The sequence below is a fragment of the Tursiops truncatus genome, chromosome 11 (assembly GCF_011762595.2).
Source record: "Tursiops truncatus isolate mTurTru1 chromosome 11, mTurTru1.mat.Y, whole genome shotgun sequence".
Classification (NCBI taxonomy): Eukaryota; Metazoa; Chordata; class Mammalia; order Artiodactyla; family Delphinidae; genus Tursiops; species Tursiops truncatus.
In genome coordinates this window covers 100,148,818-100,174,112 of record NC_047044.1, presented here as the reverse complement: position 1 = coordinate 100,174,112, position 25,295 = coordinate 100,148,818, and the positions used below count along the sequence as shown (strand labels likewise).

At 38.5% G+C, this 25,295-nt stretch overlaps 1 protein-coding gene across 12 annotated transcripts in view; it reads right to left on the bottom strand.

Annotated features, from left to right (window-relative positions):
- Positions 1-25,295, bottom strand: part of ERC1 (ELKS/RAB6-interacting/CAST family member 1) — a 390,663-nt gene that overhangs the window by 304,355 nt on the left and 61,013 nt on the right. For all 12 annotated transcript variants that reach the window (XM_073789251.1, XM_073789255.1, XM_073789254.1 and 9 more), the window contains exon 3: positions 681-1,097. In XM_073789251.1, the coding sequence (XP_073645352.1) occupies positions 681-1,097 (417 nt within the window). The remainder of the gene's footprint in view (positions 1-680; positions 1,098-25,295) is intronic.

Below are 25,295 nucleotides of genomic sequence, written 5' to 3'. Positions count from 1 at the left end.
GGGCTCCAGGCACATGGGCTCAGTAGCTGTGGCTCGAGGGCTCTAGAGCACAGGCTCAGCAGTTGTGGTGCACAGGTTTAGTTGCTCCGCGGCATGTGGGATCTTCCCGGACCAGGCCTCGAACCCGTGACCTCTGCATTGGCAGGCGGATTCTTAACCACTATGCCACCAGGGAAGCCCAGCAAATAATTTCTATCACGTATCTTTTACAGCAAGACAACAGTTTCCATGGAAACCACAGGGCAAACATCCATTACTGCTGCCTAGGACTTTATAAGCACACCGAAAATGAGGGAATCGCTTACTTTCAATTATTAATATTTTAAAATTGAGCAGTAGTTAGCTACTCTAATTCTGGTTTTGTTGTGTGTGTCTCTATGAACAAATCAAGAGATGAAAAACAAATCAAGAAAATTCTGTGCCCCTCTAGCAACAAAATGAGTCTACAGAAATCAGGAGGGGGAAAAAAAAACCAAGAAAGGTATTAAGCCAGTATACATGCCAGCCAATGTCATCTCGTACAAGACAGCAAATCAGAACAGAAATCAGTGCAGAATTTAGGTGAGAAAGAAGAAATTCCCTTGCACTAGTTCAGGAGAGCATATAAATTTATCTAGGTCAAAATGCTGACTAATTAGGAAAAAAAGACAGTCGTAACAACTGAGAAAGTGGCCACTCACCTCTCTCAACAGAGCGTTCTCTTTTTCCTTCTGCTCCAAAAGGCTTTCGAGGTGGTGGACGTGCATCTCTGCCTCTGCCAGTCTCCTTGTTCTCTCATGGTCCTCCTCAGTAGCCTTAGCAGAAAGCCCCTTGCTCTGCAACATCTCCAGGAGCTTCTTGATGGATTCGTCCCGAGCGTTCAGGGTTTGCTTCTGAGTCTCGATCCGCAGCTCCATCTCCTCCAGAGTCTTTCGAAGGAGGAACAGCTCCTTGGCCTGCCGCTCGTGCTCAGTGTGCAGCCTCTGAAAGTTCTCCTCCGTCAGCTCTGTCACACAAGGCTCACCAGTCCTACTGTTACTATCCTGTTGAAACAGCTGGTTCAGGTCCCTCTGGATCCGCAATTCATCCTGGAGAGCCTGGATTGTCATTTGCATGTGCTGGTATAAAGACAAAAAGGAAAACCCAAATGAGCTTTCCTCCTCAAGTAGCAGAAACAAAGCAGATTACGGGGAGTGAGAAAGCCGCTACCACAGCTCTCAGAACCCTGCATTTAGCAAATGAGGAGTCACATTATTCTGTTTTACACTGTCTTTAAAAATGATTGAGATAATCTGTAAAATGTCAGTAATTTAATTTGTGTTTATTACCAACAGGAAACAAGGTAAGTCTGGCAGCTCCTCACTTTGCTTGACTAAATAAAGACACTGTTCAAGATTAACAGAAGGTATTACATGGAACTGAAGGTGAGGAGAGGGAAAATCTATAGGAATACGGACACATCATACAAAAAATTTCACCAAAAAACAAAGGATGTCAAAATACAAAATGACTTTTAAGTGTTTTACAATTAAGTCAGCACATTAAATAATAAACATATGAGTGCATGCCAGAACGTGCTTTGCACTCCTCATGTGTTAATTCATTTAATCCTCACTATAACACATGTACTATTATTCGAATTTTATTGATGATGACACCATGCATGCAGAGACTTAAATAACTCACCCCAAGATCACACAGTAAGTAACAGAGCTGGCATTCGAATTAAAGCAATTCTCGCAGCCCACTGAAGCTAGTACCCAAAGGTAATAAGATAACTTGAAGCTTTAAAAACAAAACACAAAAAACTGAGGCTGTGTGAGCTATTTATACAGAAGATAACAATATAAGTGAGTAATTTGAGTAATTAAATGAAAATGTTAGTGCAGATAAGCTAGTAAAATGTTTCGACGGTATATCTTTAGCCTGTATCCCTAACGAAGGTATATGAACCTTTAATCTGAATGGATAAATTCTAGAACATTATACAAAGAACCTAAAAGGAAGTTACATCAAGAATCATGTTTTTAGAAATGAAGAAGCAACAATAGAAAATCACTCTTTGTATTCAAGGTATTCAAGGTCTGGCAGTGTGCCGCAGTGGAAGGAAACTAACCCACAGTCAGAAGACATGAGTTTTAGTTCCAGCTCTCACACTGAAGAGCAACCTGATTTGGAACACATCGCCTTCTTTCTGGGTTTCAGGTTCCTCATATTTAAAATGAGGATATAAATGCCTGCACCATCTTTTCAAAGAGCTAATAGTATCATTGAAATCTTTGTGGCATATACGTTAAAACATACATTGTTTAAAACTTTTGGCAAACTGCAAAACAGCAGTAAATATCTCAAGGAAACGATCTGGCAAGTGTACAAAGACGCTCATTGTTGTTTATACCAGTGACAAAATTAGAAACAACCTAAATGGATATTAATAGGTGATGAGTTAAGTAAATGAGAAATGTCCACCCAGTTTAATACTATGCATTAATTTTTTTAAATGTAGATTTATATTTACTGATAAAAACTACAGTTACAACATATTAAGTGTAAAGAAGCAGATCTATAATAGCAAGTATAGGATGATCGCGATTCTAATTTTTAAAAAGTATATACATGTAGACCCAACACAGCCAAAAATAAAATAAATTAATTTTTAAAAAAAAGTATATACATGCAGAGAAAAGCCTAAAAGGATGCAAACAATTACCAGTGTCTGGGTATGGGCAGATTTTACATTTTTCTTCATACTTTTTTCTACTATCTAAATCCCCTACAGTAAGCAAGTAATCAATAAAAAGAGACATTTTTACCTTTAAAAATAAGAGAAAAGACTTCAGAGATGCCTGCTTGGCTGTGTTCAATTTGCTACCACTTTGGTTAAAAGGGAGGGAACAATAAATATTTACTATTTACTATAAATAAAAAATATCATAAGAAATAAAAATACTTCTGTAATGTTACACAAGAAATAATTAATTTGGGGGAACAGAGGAAGGCAAGAAGGGAGGAAGGGAGGAACGGACTGGAATCACTGAGGGACAACATGTAAGAAAACTTTATTCTATTCCACATAAAAATTTTTTTTAACTGAGGTGTAACTGACATTGAAAATTTTTTAGTAATAGCTTTATTGAGACATAATTCACATATACCATAAAGTTTGCCGGTTTAAAGTGTGTAATTCAGCAGTTTTCAGCATATTAAAAGTTATGCAAAAAGAAAGATTGAAGTAAACTCGTGTAAATGTTCAAAAAAATAAAAAAAGTCATGCATCGATCACTACTATCTAATTCTAGAACACTGCCATCACCCCTTAAGAGAAATCCCATATACATCTGCAGTCACTTCCCAGCCACTTCCCATCTTTCTCTCCTCCTAACCCTCCTCTTGAATTTGAACTAAATGTATGTACTACCCACACAAAAATTAAATTTTAAAAAATGCCTAATGATATTTTTCAGCCTCAAAAAGGAAGGAAATGTTGACACACGCTGCAACATGGATGGACACTACGCCAAATGAAATAAGCCCGTCACAAAAGACAAATATTACACGAGTCCACTTACATGAGGGTCCCTAGAGCAGTCTACCTCACAGAGACAGGAAGCACAAGAGTGGTTGCCAGGGGCTGGGGAGACGGGAGGCAGGGAGTGATTGTCTGATGGGTGCAGAGATTCAGTTTTACAGGATGAAAAGAGCTGTGGAGATGGATGGTGGTGATGGTTGCAAAACAATATGAATGTACCTTATGAACTGTACACCTGAAAATCGGTTAAGATGGTAAATTTAACATGGTGAATGTAAGCTGTATTTTACAACAATTTTAAACACTGGGGAAAAAATAAGCCTGCCATAGAATTCCAACGTGTTGATATTAAATGATTTACTTATAACTATTGATAAATATTGAGTTTGGTTCTCATTTTCCACTATTATAACGGGCACCTTCACATGTATATTTCTGCACCTCTATCCGAATTTTTCCTGGAGATAAATTCTGAAAGGTGGAAGTCCTGGATCAGAGGGTATGCAGTTATGATTTTAATACACACAACAAATTACCTCTAAAAGGGTCTGTACAGTTTAAACTTCCACCAAACGATGTCTGAGCACTTTCCTATACCTTTGACAACTGGGTATTTTCTTTCTTCTCTTTCTTTTCTGGGCTTTTCTTTGATTACAAGTAAGACTGAATATCTAGTCACATATCTACAGGTGCTTTGTATTCCTTCCTTTGTGACTCATCTGTCCTTGTTCTTTGTTCATTTTGTTTTGGGGACATTTAACCTTTCTCCTAATCCACTTTAATATCTTTTTATATTTGGAAAACAACCTTTTGCCTGCTGTGCATGTTACAAATATATTTCCAAATCTGTCATTTTTCTTTTAACATAGTTTATGGCAACTTAAATAGAGAATTTTTTTAGTGCAAAGATAAGAACCTCTTCTTTTATAGTTTCTGGTTTGGTATTATGCTTAGCAAGTAGTGAACTTTCAATTATGGCAGTCTTCAAACTCTCGAAAAGCACTGGCTTTTTCTTACGAAAAATAAATTTACAATAAAATTATCAGGTATTTGAATTCATGAATATGATTCTTTAAATAAATTTAACTACCCGCATCATGCTGCAAAGATTCTCAACAGTTGTTGGAGTTCAAAATCCTTAATAAAAAGATGTGTCAAAATGCTAATTCTCTGAAGCCTATAATCAACCCCCAGTTTCATTCTTTACCTTTGGAAGTCAAAAAAATCCAAATAAATCCTGAGCAAGTTTATCCCACAGGGAAATATCAGAAGTTAAATTCAACAGCGAAACTGATTTCTAGGTACAACCGTCCCTCCTTTTCTGGACACTCATCACCAAATTCATTCAAATCAAGAGAAACAGATGTTGACGACAGCTAACAGTCTCACATACACTTTAGCACTTGTGATTATACTAGTATGGCAAGCACTGTTTTGGTGAAGAACGAAAATACAACGACTAATGTGCCCTGCTTCTCCAGCTCTGCTTGCACTCATTTTACTAGAATATAGAATTAAAATGATGCTCTGACTGGTAGCCGAGAAAGCTACACAGCAATCTTCTCCGTCGTAATCGGAATCAGCGCCCCTTCTTTAGGCTACATTCAAGCTAGATTCACTTTATAAAAATTCCTGCCAACTCCCTTGGGAGAAGAAAGAAGCAGCAGGCAATAAGCCAGCCTGCCCTTTCTCTAGCACATTCGTACTGAAGATAAAGTGAGCATATCTGCACATATCACAGACATTTACCATGATCGACCAAAAACAGACATGCTGAATTTAGTAGGACGATCTCAGCTCAGTTGTCAGATATTAGGAAAATTTCTATTTGGGAATTCTGCTCATGACACTCTCCAAAATGATCTCACACTTCTCACATTCCAAATTGTACACCAACACTCACTAGTCTACTTCTGCTCACTCTAACACTCAGCTTGAGCTGGAAGACTGGAAAAATAACAGCTTAAAATTTAGTTCAAGGATTGTGCTGAAATTACACCAAGCTGTATCTCAATGAAATGGCAGGATGTTGTGAACAACAGTAATGAAAATTCTTAAATCTCTGATAGGGTTTATGATCTTTTTTTTAGAAAAATACATCTCAAAAACAACAAAAGATCACAGCAATGCTTCATATATTTTAGACAAATATCAGAAGCTCTTCTGAGGCAAAACTTCCATTAGTTTCTCTGAACAAGAGAATGCTTTGATCCAGTTTATCCTGATTTCTAAAATGACAGAACCATGGAGTCTAGAGCTATTTTTAGTTACAGAAAAAGAATATTATGGATACATGAAAATGGTCATCATCACAAACATTATACTGCATCCCAGAGAGTTCAATGCACTATTTGTCAAGATAACCATTAGAAAAAATACCAGTACTGCATCCTATTATGTTAAATTAAGACCGATTTTTTTCCTGAAACATGTAAATACATACATTGAGTAAACTTTATCAATGCAAAATGCAAAAGAGTTTATAATAATTCTTACTAACATCACCCAAGTCGATCCTCAGGCCCTGTGATGTTCTGATCTGTGCTGTACCGTATGTGTCCCTAAGAAGACCACTTACCAGCCCAATCTGCAATTTATTTCTTTGTATCTGTCTTCAAGAAAAACTTTCTAGAACTTGGGACTTTCATCTTTTTACTCAGGGGCACGGCACAGTGTTTGGTATAATAAGTGCTCAATAAATTTTTGATGAAAGACTGACAAAAACAAATTGTCACGCATTATTTTGAAAGTAAATGGCTACTAGATAGTAGATGCAAATCAAGTCCCTGGAAAATTATATCTTTCCCCTACAACAGAGAGAATTACTCTCATTCTGTAACAATTAGTTCCTTACCAGCTAACACAAAAAAAATTCTATCTCAAATACAAACTGGCCAAAATACTAAATGCAATCCTAATTTTTTAAAAAATGTTAATTATACACTCTGGATTTATTTGTGTTTGATCTGAAGTGAAGAGAAGCATTTTCAAATAATAAACTGTCAACAAGTATCTTTTATACTTTTAATACTATACAACATACACAAAAAGTGTAGGATAGAGTTCTTGTCCAAAAACAGAGCGTACAAAGTGGTAAAACTTAATAGCTCTATACACACTCACACACCAGCACTACACCTTATTATAAATTTAAATTAAGAATATTCAAGAAGGAGAAATGGGACATATAAAAGCACTCATTATATATGCAACATACTCAAATGAAGTTTAGATTCTACAAGATCACTATGATATGGATTCATGAATCTTTAATATGAAAAGAAAGTATTCTAATTTCTATCATTTTAGAAGAAGCTCAAAGTTTTTTAATGAGTCTGAATTTCCAAGACTGAGACAAAGGAAGAGCCTCTAAGGTAATTCATTTCATCTGATCATTCGTCTAGTATTCTTTGCGTTGATTCTTTCAGTTGATGACAAGGATTTATTTTCTGTGCAGCAAAGCACACTGTAAACTCTCAAATATTAAACCAAAACCAAGTTCTCAGACTGATCTAAACACAAGCAAGAGACATACTGCAATGCAAGAAACCACCACACCAGAATTCAAATGGATAGATTAAATTGTTTAAATGAATGGTACTTTGAGCTTATTCTCCTCTAAAAAAGATGTCAGAGTCAAGAAAATGAACAAGCAATTATTCCAGATTCCTAGCAGCTACTCTCTGCTACTGAATCCAGGAGAGAAAAAAGAACATCTGCCTTTATGCCAGCGTAACCCAGAAGAGAAATTAAAGAATAAAGGACAATACTATCAAAATGGGCAAGTCCCACGGTCATTAATACATTCTATTATTGTGTGCTCATAAAGACAACTCAAGTGACAATAAACTGATTTTAGTACAAGTTTTAGAAATGCCAAAGAGCTTTCAGTTACCCAAACTCCCATACCATTCACTTACCCCTTAGCCTCTACTTAAAGAGTATCCTCTACCCGTTCCCTCACTTTCACTCCCAGCTGAATCCTACCTGTCCTTTCATCCTTAGATCAGGCATTATCTCCTCTAGAAAGCCTGTCTGACTCTCAAACTGAACAAAAGGCAAAAATAGAGAGGAAGGAATGGGTGGAGGAAGAAAAGTACAGAAAGAAGAAAAGATAATATCCCAAACCAGATATTACAATAGTAAAAATATCACACTAAGCAATGTCAGGGTTGAAGACGTCATTCCATTAAAAAATAACATCAAAATAAAAATTTTTTTTAACCTTAAAAGTAAAATCAACCAGCAGAGGGATCCTATAGTAACCATTTCCATAGTGTTTACTTGAGAATGCTCAGTACTAACAAAGCAATGGCAGAATTAAATACAAGCGACCATAAAGGTACTGTTCAGTCTAGCAGCATTTTAAGTATCAAGCTCACTTCTTTCTTCATGCTCTACAACCCAAAAGTTTCAAGCACCTGCAACAGACATCAATGAGGTTAACAAAATTCCCAGATTTAGTCCCTGAAATACTAGTTTATAAATCAAGAAGAAATAAGGGTAAAGAAAGAAGAGTTAAGCGATACCTATCAGCTGTGAACATGTTAAGAGTTAACCCTGGCAATGCTGCAACTCGGAGTGGATTCAGCTGAATAAACACACACCGGAGGCAGCAGCTTGGCTGTTGGGGGGGGGGGCGGTCCCTGCTGACATTCAGCTGCAGCGCATGGCATAAAGCTAACAGGGGCTAATGTCTGTGTCTCACAGAGCTATGTCAACACTGAAGTCACTGTGTGCCCAAAGCTTTCCAGAAGCTATAGAATTCCCTTCTCCTTTTTTTCCCCTCCTTTTCCTCCAGAGAAAGAGAAGAGGCAAGGAAGACTGATATTGAGGGAGAGTACAAAGAGATCATGACCTTACAGTCTTACAGAAAAGCAGCCGTGTACACTGCCATTGTTTAAGATGCTTTCACACACACTATCACTAAACTGTGTTAAATTGAAATGAAGCCCACCAAAATTATTTACATAAATAATTCTGTCTTGAGGAGAAAATAGCATAGAACATATACAAAGAACATCAGCTAACCAGAATAAACCGACCAAATTACTCACATTTTTTTTCAAGACTTACATCTTTAATAATGGGCTTTCTTGTAAAAATCAAATCTACACTAGGCAACTGATAGACTACAATAGTCCACTGTTATATTTTGTTCTAGAGATACTAAGACCAAGTGCAGTAAGACAAGAGAAGGAAATCAAAGGTATAAGAATTAGAAAACAAGAAACAGTCATTATACAGGATGAAAACTCAGAAGAAATTACAGACAAAATATCTGTATCATTAAGAGTCCAGCAAGGGACTTCCCTGGTGGTCCAGTGGTTAGGAATCCACCTTCTAATGCAGAGGACGCGAGTTCTGCATCCCACATGCCACAGGGCAACTCAGCACGTGCCACAACTACAGAACCCACCAGGGCCCACATGCTCTGGAGCCCGTGCACCGCAACGAAAGATCCTGCATGCCGCAAGGAATATCCCGTGTGCAGCAACTAAGACCTGACACAGCCAAAAATAAAATAAATAAATAAATAAATATATTTTTAAAAAGAGTTTAGCAAGACTGGCGCATATAAGATCAACATATAAAATTTAACTGCATTTCTCTACAAGGAACAAATCTTTAAAAAGTGTAATTAAAAAGAGAGAGAAAGAGAATCTTGATAAATAAAGCCAAAGAAGCATCTGGGGATAAAATAACAATAAAAAGTCAAACTATTACGGAGAAAACCATAATTGTTTCGAAAGCAAAACACCAAGGTATAAATATAATTTTTTTGTACACAATCCCTTAAATTTTCCATGGCAACCATCAAATAAGGCATACCTAAGACTCTTTTGCACATGCTTCTGTAAAAATGTTAAGTAGATAAAAGAAATCTTTAAAAATTAATAAAATTTTTTTGAAAATTAATTTAGGTACTAAACAGACAATACAAAAGATTGCTTCATGTTTTAGCAGCATGTTGAGAGGAAATAAAACCATATGGTATCTTCATGGGGTATTTAAACGGAAAATACATTTGTTTTCTTGACTCTCACCAATTTTATCACATAAACGCCAGTAAATACATGTGTTACCATTATTTTCATTTATCTCCTATATCCATATTTACTCATCACGTTATATTTTCAATTTGAATACTTAGGTCTATGACCACAAAATCTTTCACTTCACTTCAGCTGACTGCATACTTTTAGGGGAAAGTTAAACATGCACTTACCCTATGACCCAGCGATTCCACTTCTAGATATTTCCGCAAGAGAAATAAAAACATGGCCACAAACACATCTGTATAAAAATGTTTACAACCGCTTTATTCATAAGAGCCAAAACTGGAAACAACCCCATCAACAGGAGAATGGATAAACTGATTATGCAATATCCATGCAATGAAAACTACTCAATATTAGGATGACTATGGATACATGAACAACACGAATAAACTTAAAAAAAAATAGTACGCCGAGCAAAAGAAGCCAAACACAACAGAGTACAGACTATATGGTTCCATGTATAGGAGGTTCTAGAGCAGGCAAAACTAATCTAAAGTGAAAGGAATTAGAACACCATCTATATGTTGAGGGCAGGGAAAATACTGATTGGGAAGGAGCTCAAGGGGACCTTATGGGATGATGGAAATGTTCTATATCTTCATAAGACTGCATTATATGACTACTGGCATTTGTCAAAACTCATGGAACTATGATACTGAAGATCCATGTATTTTGCTGTATGTAAACTATACTCCAACAAAAAAATAAATATATTAGGGCTTCCCTGGTGGCGCAGTGGTTGAGGGTCTGCCTGCCGATGCAGGGGACACGGGTTCGTGCCCCGGTCCGGGAGGATCCCACATGCCGCGAAGCGGCTGGGCCCATGAGCCACGGCCGCTGAGCCTGCGCGTCCGGAGCCTGTGCTCCGCAACGGGAGAGGCCACAACAGTGAGAGGCCCGCGTACCGCAAAAATAAAAATAAATTTAAAATAAACTAATTAATTAAAACAGAAAAAAGTAACAGGTATAGGTCTGAAAAGGGAAAAGTAAATAAATATTCAAGAAAACTTCTTAACAAGTAGGAATGACTTCACTTAAAAGAAAGGATAATTTAGTTGATTTTGAAGAACACTTCCAGTTCCAACACGTATTATGCTCTATCACCTAATCCAATTGTAACCCTGCATTCTTAAAAAGGTTAGAGAAGAAAGCAGAAGCTGGGGGCTACAGAGACTCATTCAAATATACAACAACGCATGGAAATCACCATTAACAATTTGCCTTATTTGCTTCAAATATCTCTCTCTCTCCCCCACCCCTCACTGTTGCTTATTTAAAATTCACATAAGTGATGTCATCTGTTCTTGATTCTCTTTGCAAATTGCTTATGTTACTCACATAATGTGCCTGAGAATGTAAACTGGTATAGCCACTATGGGAAACAGTAATGGAGGTTCCTCAAAAAATTAAAAATAGAACTGCCATTAGATCCAGCAATTCCACTTCTGAGATTTTATCCAAAGAAAACAAAAATACTAACTCAAAAAGATATCCGCACCCCCATGTTCACTGCAGCATTATTTATAATACCCAAGATACGTTAACAACCTAAGTGTCCATCAATGGATGAATGGATAAAGAAAATGTGGTGTGTATATCTATACACATATATGTATATATTATTATTCAGCCATAAAAAAAAAATAAGATCTTACCATTTCGGGGGGGGGGGGGCGGACCACAAGCTCACAGATAGAGAACAGATTGGTGGTTGCCAGAGGTGGGAGACAGGGAGTGGGTGAAATGGGTAAAGGGAGTCAAAAGGTACAAACTTCCAGTTATAAAAATAAATAAGTCCTGGGAACATAATGTACAGCATGGTGACTATAGTTAATAACACTGTATTACATATTTGAAAGTTGCTAAAAGAGTAGATCTTAAAAGTTCTCATCCCAAAAAAAAGTTCTTTGTAACCATGTGTGGTGATGGATGTTAACCAGACCCAGTGTGTTGATCATTTTGTACTGTAACCCAACAGCAAAATATTGAAACTAATATAATGTTATATGTCAACAGTACTTCAATTTTTTAAAAACGTGTTTGAGATTTATCCACACTGATACACATAACTCTAATTCATTCACTTTTATGAACTGTATAATACAGGTTTCACAATTCCTTATCCAATATTCTAAAATCCAAAGAGCTTTAAAAAGACTAAATTTTTCTCCAAGCTTAATGGAAAAACCTGACTCAACTGCTACGAGGCTATTTACCATTTATTTATCCAATTTAATATGAATATTCCTATGTTTTGCTACAGATTTAATATGTTTGATTACTGGGTATTGTCCAGATTCCAATGGGAGTATTACACAATATGCAGTTTATATACTGGATTACCTTTCAAAATCTAAGTATTTTGGAGGAAAGGACTGTGTACTCATATTCCATTTTGTGAATAAATATCAACTTATCCACTCACCTACTGAGGAACAGTTAGATGTTTTTCCACTTTTTTCACTGTTACAACAAGCACATGTACATCTACCTGTCTCCTTGTGCACATGTGCAAAAGTTTCTCTCAAGGAGACACACAGGAATGAAACTGCCCGGTAGTAGAGCATGTCTTCAACCTTACTGGTCATGTAAACGTACCTTTTTCAATTTACTATAAACAAGATGCATGACACAGATGATAAAAGGGAGCAGATATCCAGCCTATAACTTTCATATCTACAGAATCATTAATCATACAACACTTTCCATCAATCATAAAACCACTTTCCTAGAAGGAAATTTTTGGTGGAAATGGATTGGGCTGCTACTTAAAAAAAAAAAAAGCTAAATGATTGTGCATTCAATTCCATCCATAAGGAATAAAGACAGAGTGTTTTCAAAGAAAGTGGTTACTTATGAAGCTACTTTAATTAGCAGAGCCCTAGTATCACTGTAAGGCATGAGAATATTTTTTAAAAAAGAAAAACTTCTACCCATAGGATCTTTTCTCTCTGAAAGAAGGAATTAGAGAAGAAACAGAAAAGATTGGAAAGAATCCTAATTTCTCTCTGCTCACCCTACTTCCTGAAATGGCATCTTTCCCTGAGAATCCCCACAAAATAAAACTACTTTAATCTCAGTACCAAAATTTTGATGTCAAAGAGTCCTATAAAAATGATGTTAGAGATAAGGACACTGAAAATCTGAAAACAACAATAATCAACAGTTTCAAGAATTTCCTTTCTATCCCTTTCATATTTATTATATTTCTTGGAAAAATAAATAAGCAGACTTCTTTTTTCTATCAGGTATCTGAGAAACAAAAAAGTAATACAGGGATACCTGATTCATTACTAATGTTTAATATATTTTTAAACTAAATTTATGAATTGGGATAGATGCTTATATAATTCTTTTTTTCTCACAGCTTTTAAGAACACATTCTTTGATCCCCGTATTATAAGGAAAATTGGCTTTTTAAATAAAGCTACTTGCTTAACCCAAGGTACCTAAACAAAAACAAGAAAACTTAAATGAGAGGTTCACAAAGGAACATCTGATGATGTTAGTGAACTTAAAATATTTCATATTTCTAATACAGACTTAAGCAAAAGAAAATATGAATCCCAACGTATAGACAAATGCCACAAAAACACAAAACCTACAGGAACACAAGAACAGCACTTTATCCTAGGTGGAAAAACAAACCCCAAGCCTACTTCAATACCAGAAGAATGATAAGATTCTGAGAGGGCTCTGGCTACCTTGGGAGTTCTCTCCACCAAGAACAAGAACTAGTAATTAACATGAAAGAGTCCATTTCAGACAATTCTGCCCACAAAGGAGGCAGTGCTGTTGAAAAATAAACTTAACCAAACACTGGAGAACAGAAAAAAAATACTGAAGTATAATCCCTCACTGACGGAAGAAAGATCTTTAGTTAGTAGCAGGCATTATGCTCCCTGACAGAGATACAGTGGCAGGTGGGTATAATAAACATGGTCTGTCTCCACATAAAGGTAGATAAGACAGATAACGGTGGATAAGAGAGTCATTAATCCCAACAGCAATAAAAATACACAATTATAACTGCAAACAGGGATAAAAGCTATAAATCAAGGTAGTAACAGATGAGAAGATCTGGGGGCTGGGTGAGATCTGAAGAATGAGTTAACGTCCACTAACTGTTTAAAGACACAACACTTCTACTGTGAGGAGAAGACTACTTAGGTGAAGACCCTCAAGAAGGAGGGGGCACAGCACATTTGAGGGATTAAGGATCCTGAGCACCAAGGAAGTGTGACAAGAGTTTTAATGGACTTTAAGGGCAACAGGAAGCCCTGGAAAAGTTTTGAGCAGAGTATGATCATCTCTACCATCATCACTAATAGTGATGCCAGGCACATACTACCACATTTAATTCTTAGAACAAGTACATGAGGTAAGAATTATATAACCATTTTACAGATGAGGAAACTAAGGTTTGGAAAGACTTAGCAGCCTGCCAAGCTCACATAACTAGTGAGTGGTGGAGCCAGGATTCAAACATCACATGGGCACTTTCAAAAGCTCAGACTGGGCTTCCCTGGTGGCGCAGTGGTTGAGAGTCTGCCTGCTGATGCAGGGGACACGGGTTCGTGCCCTGGTCCAGGAAGATCCCACATGCCGCGGAGCGGCTGGGCCCACGAGCCATGGCCGCTGAGCCTGCGCGTCCGGAGCCTGTGCTCTGCATCGGGAGAGGCCACAACAGTGAGAGGCCCGCGTACCGCAAAAAAACAAAACCCAGACTGGCTGCAATGAGGCTGCACATGAGGGGGAAAGAGAAAGACTGGGGGAAATTGGGAGACCACTGCAATAATGTCAGCCAACAGCGACATGACCAAACTATGACAGTGGCTGTGGGGTGGGAAAATGGATGGCTTTGAGAAATACTTCAGAGAAAAAAGACCACCAGGATTTGACTGGCAGGGTGGGAAATGAGGGAGTGAAGCAATCAAGGAAAATTCTGAAGTTTCTGACTTAAACACCATGGACAAGGTGGTGGCACCATAAACAAAAATGGGAAAAAATAAGGAAGGACCAGAATTGAGGGGAAATCTTGAGCTGAATGGAATGTGCTTTTGAGATGCTGAGAACAGGTTTGAGGGAGCAACTGGGCATGTGGGTCTGGAGCTTAGAGGAACGATATGAGCTAAAGATGTAAGTGTGGAAGCTCTCGTACACAGATGTTAACTGAGGCCAAGGTAGTGAATGAGCCTCCCTAGGAAGAGAAAACACAGCAAGAGGAGATAGTCCTAGGACTGATTCCACATTAGATGGCAGGCAGAGGAGACAAGGGGAGCAGTCAGAGAAGTGGGTAGAAATCAGGAAAGCAGTGTCACAGAAACTGAAAGAAGTTGATAAGGACCCTCCCTCTAAGGGGAGAACACAGGCCAAGAAAGATCTGGCTCTGGGTTCAATGGCTGGTTCCCTCAGGATGACTTCAGTGAAGTTAATTAAACACGCTGAGCCTTAATTTATTAATCTATACTATGAACATCATGAAATTTAATCTACAGGGTTATTATAATAATTAGCAGTAAGACAGAACACCTATCACACTGTAAATTATCAATAAATAGCAGCTACTGTTGTTGCCGCTGTTTGTAAAATCAAAAGGTTTGGTTAATGGCTTATTGAACCCAGCCCTGGGAAGCCCTAGGGGTTCTAAAGAACATCTTCAGGGAATGCCTGGCAGGGCCACACTGGGGCATCTGCGCTCCCCAGTCCTGCCTCAATCAGAACAGCTTTGCCTTCTTTTTCATTTTACTTCTTAAAATAAGTTTTAGGGACTTGCCTTGTGGCACAGTGGAATCCACCTGCCAATGCAGGGGACACGGGCTCGAGCCCTGGTCCGGGAGATCCCACATGCCGCAGGGCAACTAAGCCTGTGCGCCACAACTACCGAGCCTGCGCTCTAGAGCCCACGCGCCTAGAGCCCGTGCTCCACAACAAGAGAGGCCACCGCAATGAGAAGCCTGCGCCCCACACCACTCGCCGCAACTAGAGAAAGCCTGTACACAGCAACGAAGACCCAACACAGCCAAAAATAAATAAATTTTAAAAAATAAGTTTTATTTTCATATCTGAATAATATTCATTTGAAAAAAGGGGTCTGCAGCTTGAAGTGTTTTTCAAAAAGCAATGACTGGATCATCTCAATAGCCCCTTCAATTCATTTGGATTACAGCTCGTAATTCTTCTTTTTTTCTTTTTTTGAATGTTTGAAGTTTATTTATTTTTTTACACAACAGGTTCTTATTAGTTATCTATTTTATACATATTAGCGTATATATGTCAATCCCAATCTCCCAGTTCAACCCACCGCCACCCACCCCCCCGCCACTTTCCCCGCTTGGTGCCCATACGTTTGTTCTCTACATCTGTGTCTCTATTTCTGCCCTGCAAACCAGTTCATCTGTACCATTTACAGCTCGTAATTCTTCACCAAAGTAAAACATGTGAGAAATAAGGACAAAACAACACACTTGATAACATAATCCCTAACATGAACCTTATTATTTAGTTAGAATAATGGTTATAAATCAATTAGCTCTGTTTATCTACTGAAAATTGTACTAGGGTCAGTGCCATTACTGCCGTTGAAGCACCACAGCCCTATAATCGGCAATTTTTTGTTTGTTTGCTTAAGATTATAACCCCATGAGCAGTGAAGAAAGGAGTTAAGCAGCATTAAAATCACAAAGAGCTTTCTTTTTTCATGAAGAATAAAGTTGGTTAGTGTGCTCAAATTACTTGTTTTCTTTTTGAAAGCCCTGCATGAAGAAAACCAATTAGTAAAGAATCAAAATATCTCACCAGCCTTTTCTCATTGAAATCAGTACCTCTAAAAACTTTCTTTTAATATCCTTTTCTTATGCTATTGATTGTTTGTAACGAATCACTTTCCACGTCATCATTGTGTGTGGTCCTCTTGCGATAATCATCCCACACTCTCCAGTTTAGTCTATTGAGCAATCACCATTCTGGGGCAGCTGAAAATTCTCAGGGACACTAGCTTGAATCTCTACGGCACAGATGTCCTAATACTTCATTTTAAAATGGGGCAAAGGTTTTACAGAGCCTTGCTGATCTTCTGTCCCAGACACTGGCTGTCGTTTTCATCTAGGACATAATCAAAAATGTACTGTATTTTAAGAAGTGTACTGTATAAGTTTTGTAACTACAACTTTAGAATTTATACTCTTAAATACTAAGTCAGTTCTCTTAAATGACAGAATTTCCTCCTATTTAACTGCTGGAAATTTTAAGCAATTAAATAGGAGCTGACGGTGGATCAATAGCTGTCTTCGTTCTAACAGCTCACCCAATAATGAGGAACATGAGAACTGCATCTGGAAGATTTGGTGTGAAAGGAAATGACTTCTGAAAGGCTGACTGATTTATTTGTGCTGATACGGGCACAGACTGTCCTACTTTAGGCAGGATGGTTAGGGAAGGTCTCTTTGAAGAAGTACCATTTAAGCGGACACCTGAGGCAGCCAGCATATAAGAAGAGTGGGGTAAGAATGTCTGGCAGCACATAAGAATGGCAAATATATGTATATGTATATGTGTATATGTATGTGTGTATATATATATATTTGAAGGAAATTTTTTTCAATGCCCAATTGGCCATTAATACAAATTGCAAGCCTGTTATAATCAAATCAATGTAGTCCTGGAAAAAGAATATCAACAAAGAGATCAATGGAACAAATCTCACAATAATTAAGCACTTAAGAAAGAAAAAGGAGGGCTTCCCTGGTGGTGTAGTGGTTGAGAGTCCGCCTGCTGATGCAGGGGACACGTGTTCGTGTCCCGATCCGGGAAGATCCGTGGCTGAGCCCGTGAGCCATGGCCGCTGAGCCTGTGCAGCCGGAGCCTGTGCTCCACGACGGGAGAGGCCACAGCAGTGAGAGGCCTATGTACCGCAAAAAAAAAAAAAAAAAAAGAAAAGAAAAAGAAAGAAAGAAAAAGGAAATGCCACAAACCAAAAGAAAAGAGACTGATCACAGTATTTAGAAAGCTTTTCAATTATTAGGAAAACATCAAAATAAATATGTTCTCCCCACACAAAATTTAAAATAAGTTCCAGGAAGATTAAAGAAGTAGGTATAAAATGCTAATTAATAAGAAAATAAAAAGAAAAAAATATTTAATGATATTCAGATAGGGAAGGACTTTCTAAACAAAAAAAGAAATGTAAGAAATAACAAATTACAGATGTAAGAAAAGTATAGTACATTTTACTGCTTAGAAATCTAGAATTATATACATCAAAAGTCAACAACTAGGGGGTGCTGTGGCCTGCCAGCTTCTCCTCCCCCAGGCACATCGACGCCTTCTGGTACAAGAGACACAGGAGGAGGATGGCGAGGCCACGGCCGCAGCTCTGGACACATGTGCCTGTCTGCGAACCCGCACCCCCAGAGCATCACGACAGAGCCATGAAAAGGCAAATAAGGGGATTGTCAGGTACCATCCAGTACTCTGTCTACGACTGGATTCTGCCCATCACCCCACACTCCTCTCTGTGAATCCCTATTCCCGCTCCATTCCCCCCACATATCTAATGTATTTTATGCTTGGAACTATTTTATAGACCCCTGATCATGCATCCCTGCAATAGAAATGTGCTCCAGAATTGACCACAAGGCTCTAAGTGTTCAAAAATAATAATCTTCTGGCCGCTGAGCCTGCACGCCCGGAGCCTGTGCTCTGCAACGGGAGAGGCCACGACAGGGAGAGGCCCGCATACCGCAAAAAAAAATTATAATAATAATCTTCTGGATTGAGAAATCGGTACAATTATTATTGGTATGCAAGTAATCAAAATGACACAAGGATATTACAGTTATGGTAAATAATTACTAAACATAAAAAGTAAAATTTAATAGATGGAGAGGGCTAATCTGTTTTCTTCAGTTAGTTCCTATGTCCACAAGGCTCAGCATCAACTCTATTCTTATTTTTCCAATTTATACATCAAAACACTGAAAAAATCCCATTCCCATAAATAAACTGATGGCACCAGAAAAAAAAAAAGTCAACAACTAATGAGCAAATGACAAAAACTAAAAATTATTCATAACTGTGAAAGAACTTTATCCTCACTATTGAAAAAGCCTGTATAAGTCAATGAAATACTAAGACCTTCCTGTACCCAAGAGAAATTAACAAATAGGAATAGACCAATCACAGACAATATGCAAATTGTCAATAAACACATGAAAATGTAAACAAAGAATTGCAAATGTAAACAAGGTAAGACAAAACTTTTTAACCTATGAAAGAGGTAAAAGGTTTTTTTCAGGCAAAAGATTTTTAAACATTATATGAACAGGTAAGGTGATACATGCGCGTTCTTATATGCCTGATCACCTAAAGTGGTCCAGTCCTTCTAGAAAACAGTGTGTCAATAAGTATATTCATCTCTTTTATAAGCACAACTGTATCATCCTTAGGAAGCAGAAACTATCTTCTAGCAATGTTGCTTTTCTCTCCAAATATAAGGTAGATAATATAGTAATTTATAGGATCATTTTTGTAACATTATCTCATTACAAAGTAATAAATATACACGTTAAACATTTTAAGAATACATAAATTTATATGGGAAAAACTCTCCTATAATTCCTTTGGTCCCCTCTGATGAATAGATTCAATTTTTTAAACAACCTATCATAGGAAAATAATCAGAAATGTGAAAATGTATTAATAAAGATGGCCATAACAGTATGGCACGCCTCAGGCTGGTGCAACATCACGCCAGCCTCCGTCACCACAAGCTCACCACGCACTCTGTACCCCTCCCTCCCCCCAGCCTGAGTGAGCCAGAGCCCCTGAATCAGCAGCTCTTTAACCCCATTCTGTCTGGGCGGGAACAGACACCATCAGGCGACCTACATGCAGAGGCGGGTCCAAATCCAAAGGTGAACCCCAGGAGCTGTGCGAACAAAGAAGAGAACAGGGAATCTCTTCCAGCAGCCTCAGGAGCAGCGGATTAAATCTCCACAATCAACTTGATGTACCCTGCATCTCTGGAATACCTGAGTAGACAACGAATCATCCCAAAATTGAGGTGGTGGACTTCGTGTGATTTTGTCTGTACAGCTTTGCTTTTACCAATTGTCCTAGGGTTCTGTCCGTTTTTTCGGGGGGGGGGTTTGTAGTTTTTAGCACTTGTTATCATTGGTGGATTTTTTTTTTTGGTTTGGTTGCTCTCCTCGTTCTTTTTTTTTAAATTACTTTTTAATTTTTTTATTTTCAATAATTATTTTTTATTTAATAACTTTATTTTCTTTTTTCTCTCTCTCTTTTTTTTTCTCCCTTTTCTTCTGAGCCATGCGGCTGACAGGGTCTTGGTGCTCCAGCCGGGTGTCAGGCCTGTATCTCTGAGGTGGAAGAGCCAAGTTCAGGACATGGGTCCACCAGAGACCTCCCAGCTCAACGTAATATCAAATGGTGAAAGCTCTCCCAGAGATCTCCGTCTCAACGCTAAGACCCAGCTCCACTCAACGACCAGCAAGCTACAGTGCTGGACACACTATTCCAAAAAACTAGCAAGACAGGAACACAACCCCACCCATTAGCAGAGAGGCTGCCTGAAATCATAAAAAGGTCAATGACACGCCAGACACACCACCAGATGCGGACCTGCCCACCAGAAAGACAAGATCCAGCCTCATCCACCAGAACACAGGCACCAGTCCCCTCTACCAGGAAGCCTACACAACCCACTGAACCAACCTTAGCCACTGGGGGCAGACACCAAAAACAACGGGAACCACGAACCTGCAGCCTGCAAAAAGGAGACCCCAAACACAGTATGTTAAGCAAAATGAGAAGACAGAGAAACACACAGCAGATGAGGGAGCAAAGTAAGAACCCACCAGACCAAATAAATGAAGAGGAAATAGGCAGTCCACCTGAAAAAGAATTCAGAGTAATGATACTAAAGATGATCCAAAATCTTGAAAGTAGAATGGAGAAAATACAAGAAATGTTTAACAAGGACCTAGAAGAACTAAAGAGTAAACAACAATGATGAACAACACAATAAATGAAATAAAAAATTCTCTAGAAGGAATCAGTAGCAGAATAACTGAGGCAGAAGAACGGATAAGTGACCTGGAAGATAAAATAGTGGAAATAACTACTGCAGAGCAGAATAAAGAAAAAAGAATGAAAAGAATGAAGGACAGTCTCAGAGACCTCTGGGACAACATTAAACGCACCAACATTCGAATTATAGGGGTCCCGAAAGAAGAAGACAAAAAGAAAGAGACTGAGAAAATATTTGAAGAGATTATAGTTGAAAACTTCCCTAATATGGGAAAGGAAATAGTCAATCAAGTCCAGGAAGCACAGAGAGTCCCAGGCAGGATAAATCCAAGGAGAAACACGCCAAGACACATATTAATCAAACTATCAAAAATTAAATACAAAGAAAAGATATTAAAAGCAGCAAGGGGGCTTCCCTGGTGGCGGAGTGGTTGAGAGTCCGCCTGCCGATGCAGGGGACGCGGGTTCATGCCCGGGTCCAGGAAGATCCCGCATGCCACGGAGTGGCTGGGCCCATGAGCCGTGGCCGCTGAGCCTGCGTGTCCGGAGCCTGTGCTCCACAACAGGAGAGGCCGCAACGGTGAGAAGCCCACGTACCGCAAAAGAAAAACAAAAAGCAGCAAGGGAAAAGCAACAAATAACATACAAGGGAATCCCCATAAGGTTAACAGCTGATCTTTCAGCAGAAACTCTGCAAGCCAGAAGGGAGGGACGGGACATATTTAAAGTGACGAAAGGGAAAAACCTACAACCAAGATTACTCTACCCAGCAAGGATCTCATTCAGATTCTATGGAGAAATTAAAACCTTTACAGACAAGCAAAAGCTAAGACAATTCAGCACCACCAAACCAGCTTTACAACAAATGTTAAAGGAACTTCTCTAGTCAGGAAACACAAGAGAAGGAAAAGACCTACAATAACAAACCCAAAACAATTAAGAAAATGATAATAGGGCTTCCCTGGTGGCGCAGTGGTTGAGAGTCCACCTGCCGATGCAGGGGACACGGGTTTGTGCCCCAGTCCGGGAAGACCCCACATGCCGCAGAGTGGCTAGGCCCGTGAACCATGGCCGCTGAGCCTGCGCGTCCGGAGCCTGTGCTCTGCAACGGGAGAGGCCACAACAGTGAAAGGCCCATGTACCGCAAAAAAAAAGAAAGAAAGAAAGAAAGAAAATGGTAATAGGAACATACATATCAATAATTACCTTAAATGTAAATGGATTAAATGCTCCAACCAAAATACATAAACTGCTGAATGGATACAAAACCAAGACCCGTATATATGCTGTCTACAAGAGACCTACTTCAGACCTAGGGGCACATACAAACTGAAAGTGAGGGGATGGAAAAAGATATTCCATGCAAATAGAAATCAAAAGAAAGCTGGAGTAGCAATTCTCATATCAGACAAAATAGACTTTACAATAAAGAATGTTACAAGAGACAAGGAAGGACACTACATAATGACCAAGGGATCAATCCAAGAAGAATATAACAACTGTAAATACTTATGCACCCAACATAGGAGCACCTCAATACATAAGGCAAATGCTAACAGCCATAAAAGGGGAAATCAACAGTAATATGATCATAGTAGGGGACTTTTAACACCCCACTTTCACCAATGGACAGATCATCCAAAATGAAAATAAATAAGGAAACACAGGCTTTAAATGATACATTAAACAAGACTGACTTAATTGATATTTACAGGACATTCCATCCAAAACAACAGAATACATTTTCTTCTCAAGTGCTCATGGAACATTCTCCAGGATAGATCATATCTTGGGTCACAAAGCAAGCCATGATAAATTTAAGAAAATTGAAATTGTATCAAGTATCTTTTCCGACCACAATGTTATGAGACTAGATATCAATTACAGGAAAAAATCTATAAAAAATACAAACACATGGAGGCTAACAATACACTATTTAATAACCAAGAGGTCACTGAAGAAATCAAACAGGAAATCAAAAAATACCTAGAAACAAATGACAACAAAAACACGACGACCCAAAACCTATGGGATGCAGCAAAAGCAGCTGTAAGAGGGAAGTTTATAGCAATACGATCCTCCCTCAAGAAACAAGAAACATCTCAAATAAACAACCTAACCTTACACCTAAAGCAATCAGAGAAAAGAAGAACAAAAATACCCCAAGGTTAGCAGAAGGAAAGAAATCATAAAGATCAGATCAGAAATAAATGAAAAAGAAATGAAGGAAAAAATAGCAAAGATCAATAGAACTAAAAGCTGGTTCTTTGAGAAGATAAAATTGATAAACCATTAGCCAAACTCATCAAGAAAAACAGGGAGAAGACTCAAATCAACAGAATTAGAAATGAAAAAGGAGAAGTAACAACTGACACTACAGAAATACAAAGGATCATGGGAGATTACTACAGCAACCATACGCCAATAAAATGGACAACCTGGAAGAAATGGACAACTTCTTAGAAAAGCACAACCTTCCGAGACTGAACCAGGAAGAAACAGAAAATATAAACAGACCAATGACAAGGACTGAAATTAAGACTGTGATTAAAAATCTTCCAACAGAAAAAAGCCCAGAACCAGATGGCTTCACAGGCGAATTCTACCAAACATTTAGAGAAGAGCTAACACTTATTCTTCTCAAACTCTTCCAAAATACAGCAGAGGGAGGAACACTCCCAAACTCATTCTACAAGGCCACCATCACCCTGATGCCAAAACCAGACAAAGAAAGAAAACTACAGGCCAATATCACTGATGAACATAGATGCAAAAATCCTCAACAAAATACTAGCAAACAGAATCCAACAGCACATTAAAAGGATCATACACCATGATCAAGTGGGGTTTATCCCAGGAATGCAAGGATTCTTCCATATACACAAATCAATCAATGTGATACACCATATTAACAAATTGAAGACTAAAAACCATATGATCATCTCAATAGATGCAGAAAAAGCTTTCGACAAAATTCAACACCCATTTATGATAAAAACCCTCCAGAAAGTAGGCATAGAGAGAACTTATCTCAACAGAATAAAGGCCATATATGACAAACCCACAGCCAACATCGTTCTCGATGGTGAAAACCTGAAACCATTTCCACTGAGATCAGGAACAAGACAAGGTTGCCCACTCTCACCATTATTCAACACAGTTTTGGAAGTTTTCGCCACAGCAATCAGAGAAGAAAAAGAAATAAAAGGAATCCAAATCAGAAAACAAGAAGTAGAGCTGTCACTGTTTGCATATGACATGATACTATAGATAGAGAATCCTAAAGATGCTATCAGAAAACTACGAGAGCTAATCAATGAATTCAGTAAAGTAGCAGGATACAAAATTAATGCACAGAAATCTCTTGCATTCCTATACACTAATGATGAAAAATATGAAAGAGAAATTAAGGAAACACTCCCATTTACCACTGCAGCAAAAAGAATAAAATACCTAGGAATAAACCTACCCAAGGAGACAAAAGACCTGTATGCAGAAAACTATAAGACACTGATGAAAGAAATTAAAGATGATACAAACAGACGGAGAGATAAACCATGTTCTTGGATTGGAAGAATCAACATTGTGAAAATGACTCTACTACCCAAAGCAATCTACAGATTCAGTGCAATCCCTATCAAACTACCAATGGCATTTTGCACAGAAGTACAATAAAAAATTTCACAATTTGCATGGAAACACAAAAGACCCTGAATAGCCAAAGTAATCTTGAGAAAGAAAAACGGAGCTGGCGGAATCAGGCTCCCTGACTTCAGTCTATACTACGAAGCTACACTAATCAAGACAGTATGGTACTGTCACAAAAACAGAAATATAGATCAATGCAACAGGATAGAAAGCCCAGAGATAAACCCACGCACATATGGTCACCTTATTTTTGATAAAGGAGGCAAGAATATACAATGGAGAAAAGACAGCCTCTTCAATAAGTGGTGCTGGGAAAACTGGACAGCTACAGGTAAAAGAATGAAATTAGAACACTCCCTAACATGACACAGTAAGATCCTTTTTGACCCACCTCCTAGAGAAAGGGAAATAAAAACAAAAATAAACAAATGGGACCTAATGAAACTTAGAAGCTTTTGCACAGCAAAGGAAACCATTAGCAAGATGAAAAGACAACCCTCAGAATGGGAGAAAATATTTGCAAATGAAGCAACTGACAAAGGTTAATCTCTAAAATATAAAAGCAGCTCATGCAGCTCAATATCAAAAAAACAAACAACCCAATGCAAAAATGGGCAGAAGACCTAAATAGACATTTCTCCAAAGAAGACATACAGATTGTCAACAAACACGTGAAAGGATGCTCAACATCACTAATCATTAGAGAAATGCAAATCAAAACTATAATGAGGTATCACCTCACACCAGTCAGAATGGCCATCATCAAAAAATCTACAAACAGGGGCTTCCCAGGTGGCGCAGTGGTTGAGAGTCCGCCTGCCGATGCAGGGGACGCGGGTTCGTGCCCCGGTCCGGGAAGATCCCACATGCCACAGAGCGGCTGGGCCCGTGAGCCATGGCCACTGAGCCTGCGCGTCCGGAGCCTGTGCTCCGCAATGGGGGAGGCCACAACAGTGAGAGGCCCACGTACCGCAAAAAAACAAAACAAAACAAAATCTACAAACAGTGAATGCTGGAGAGGGTGTGGAGGA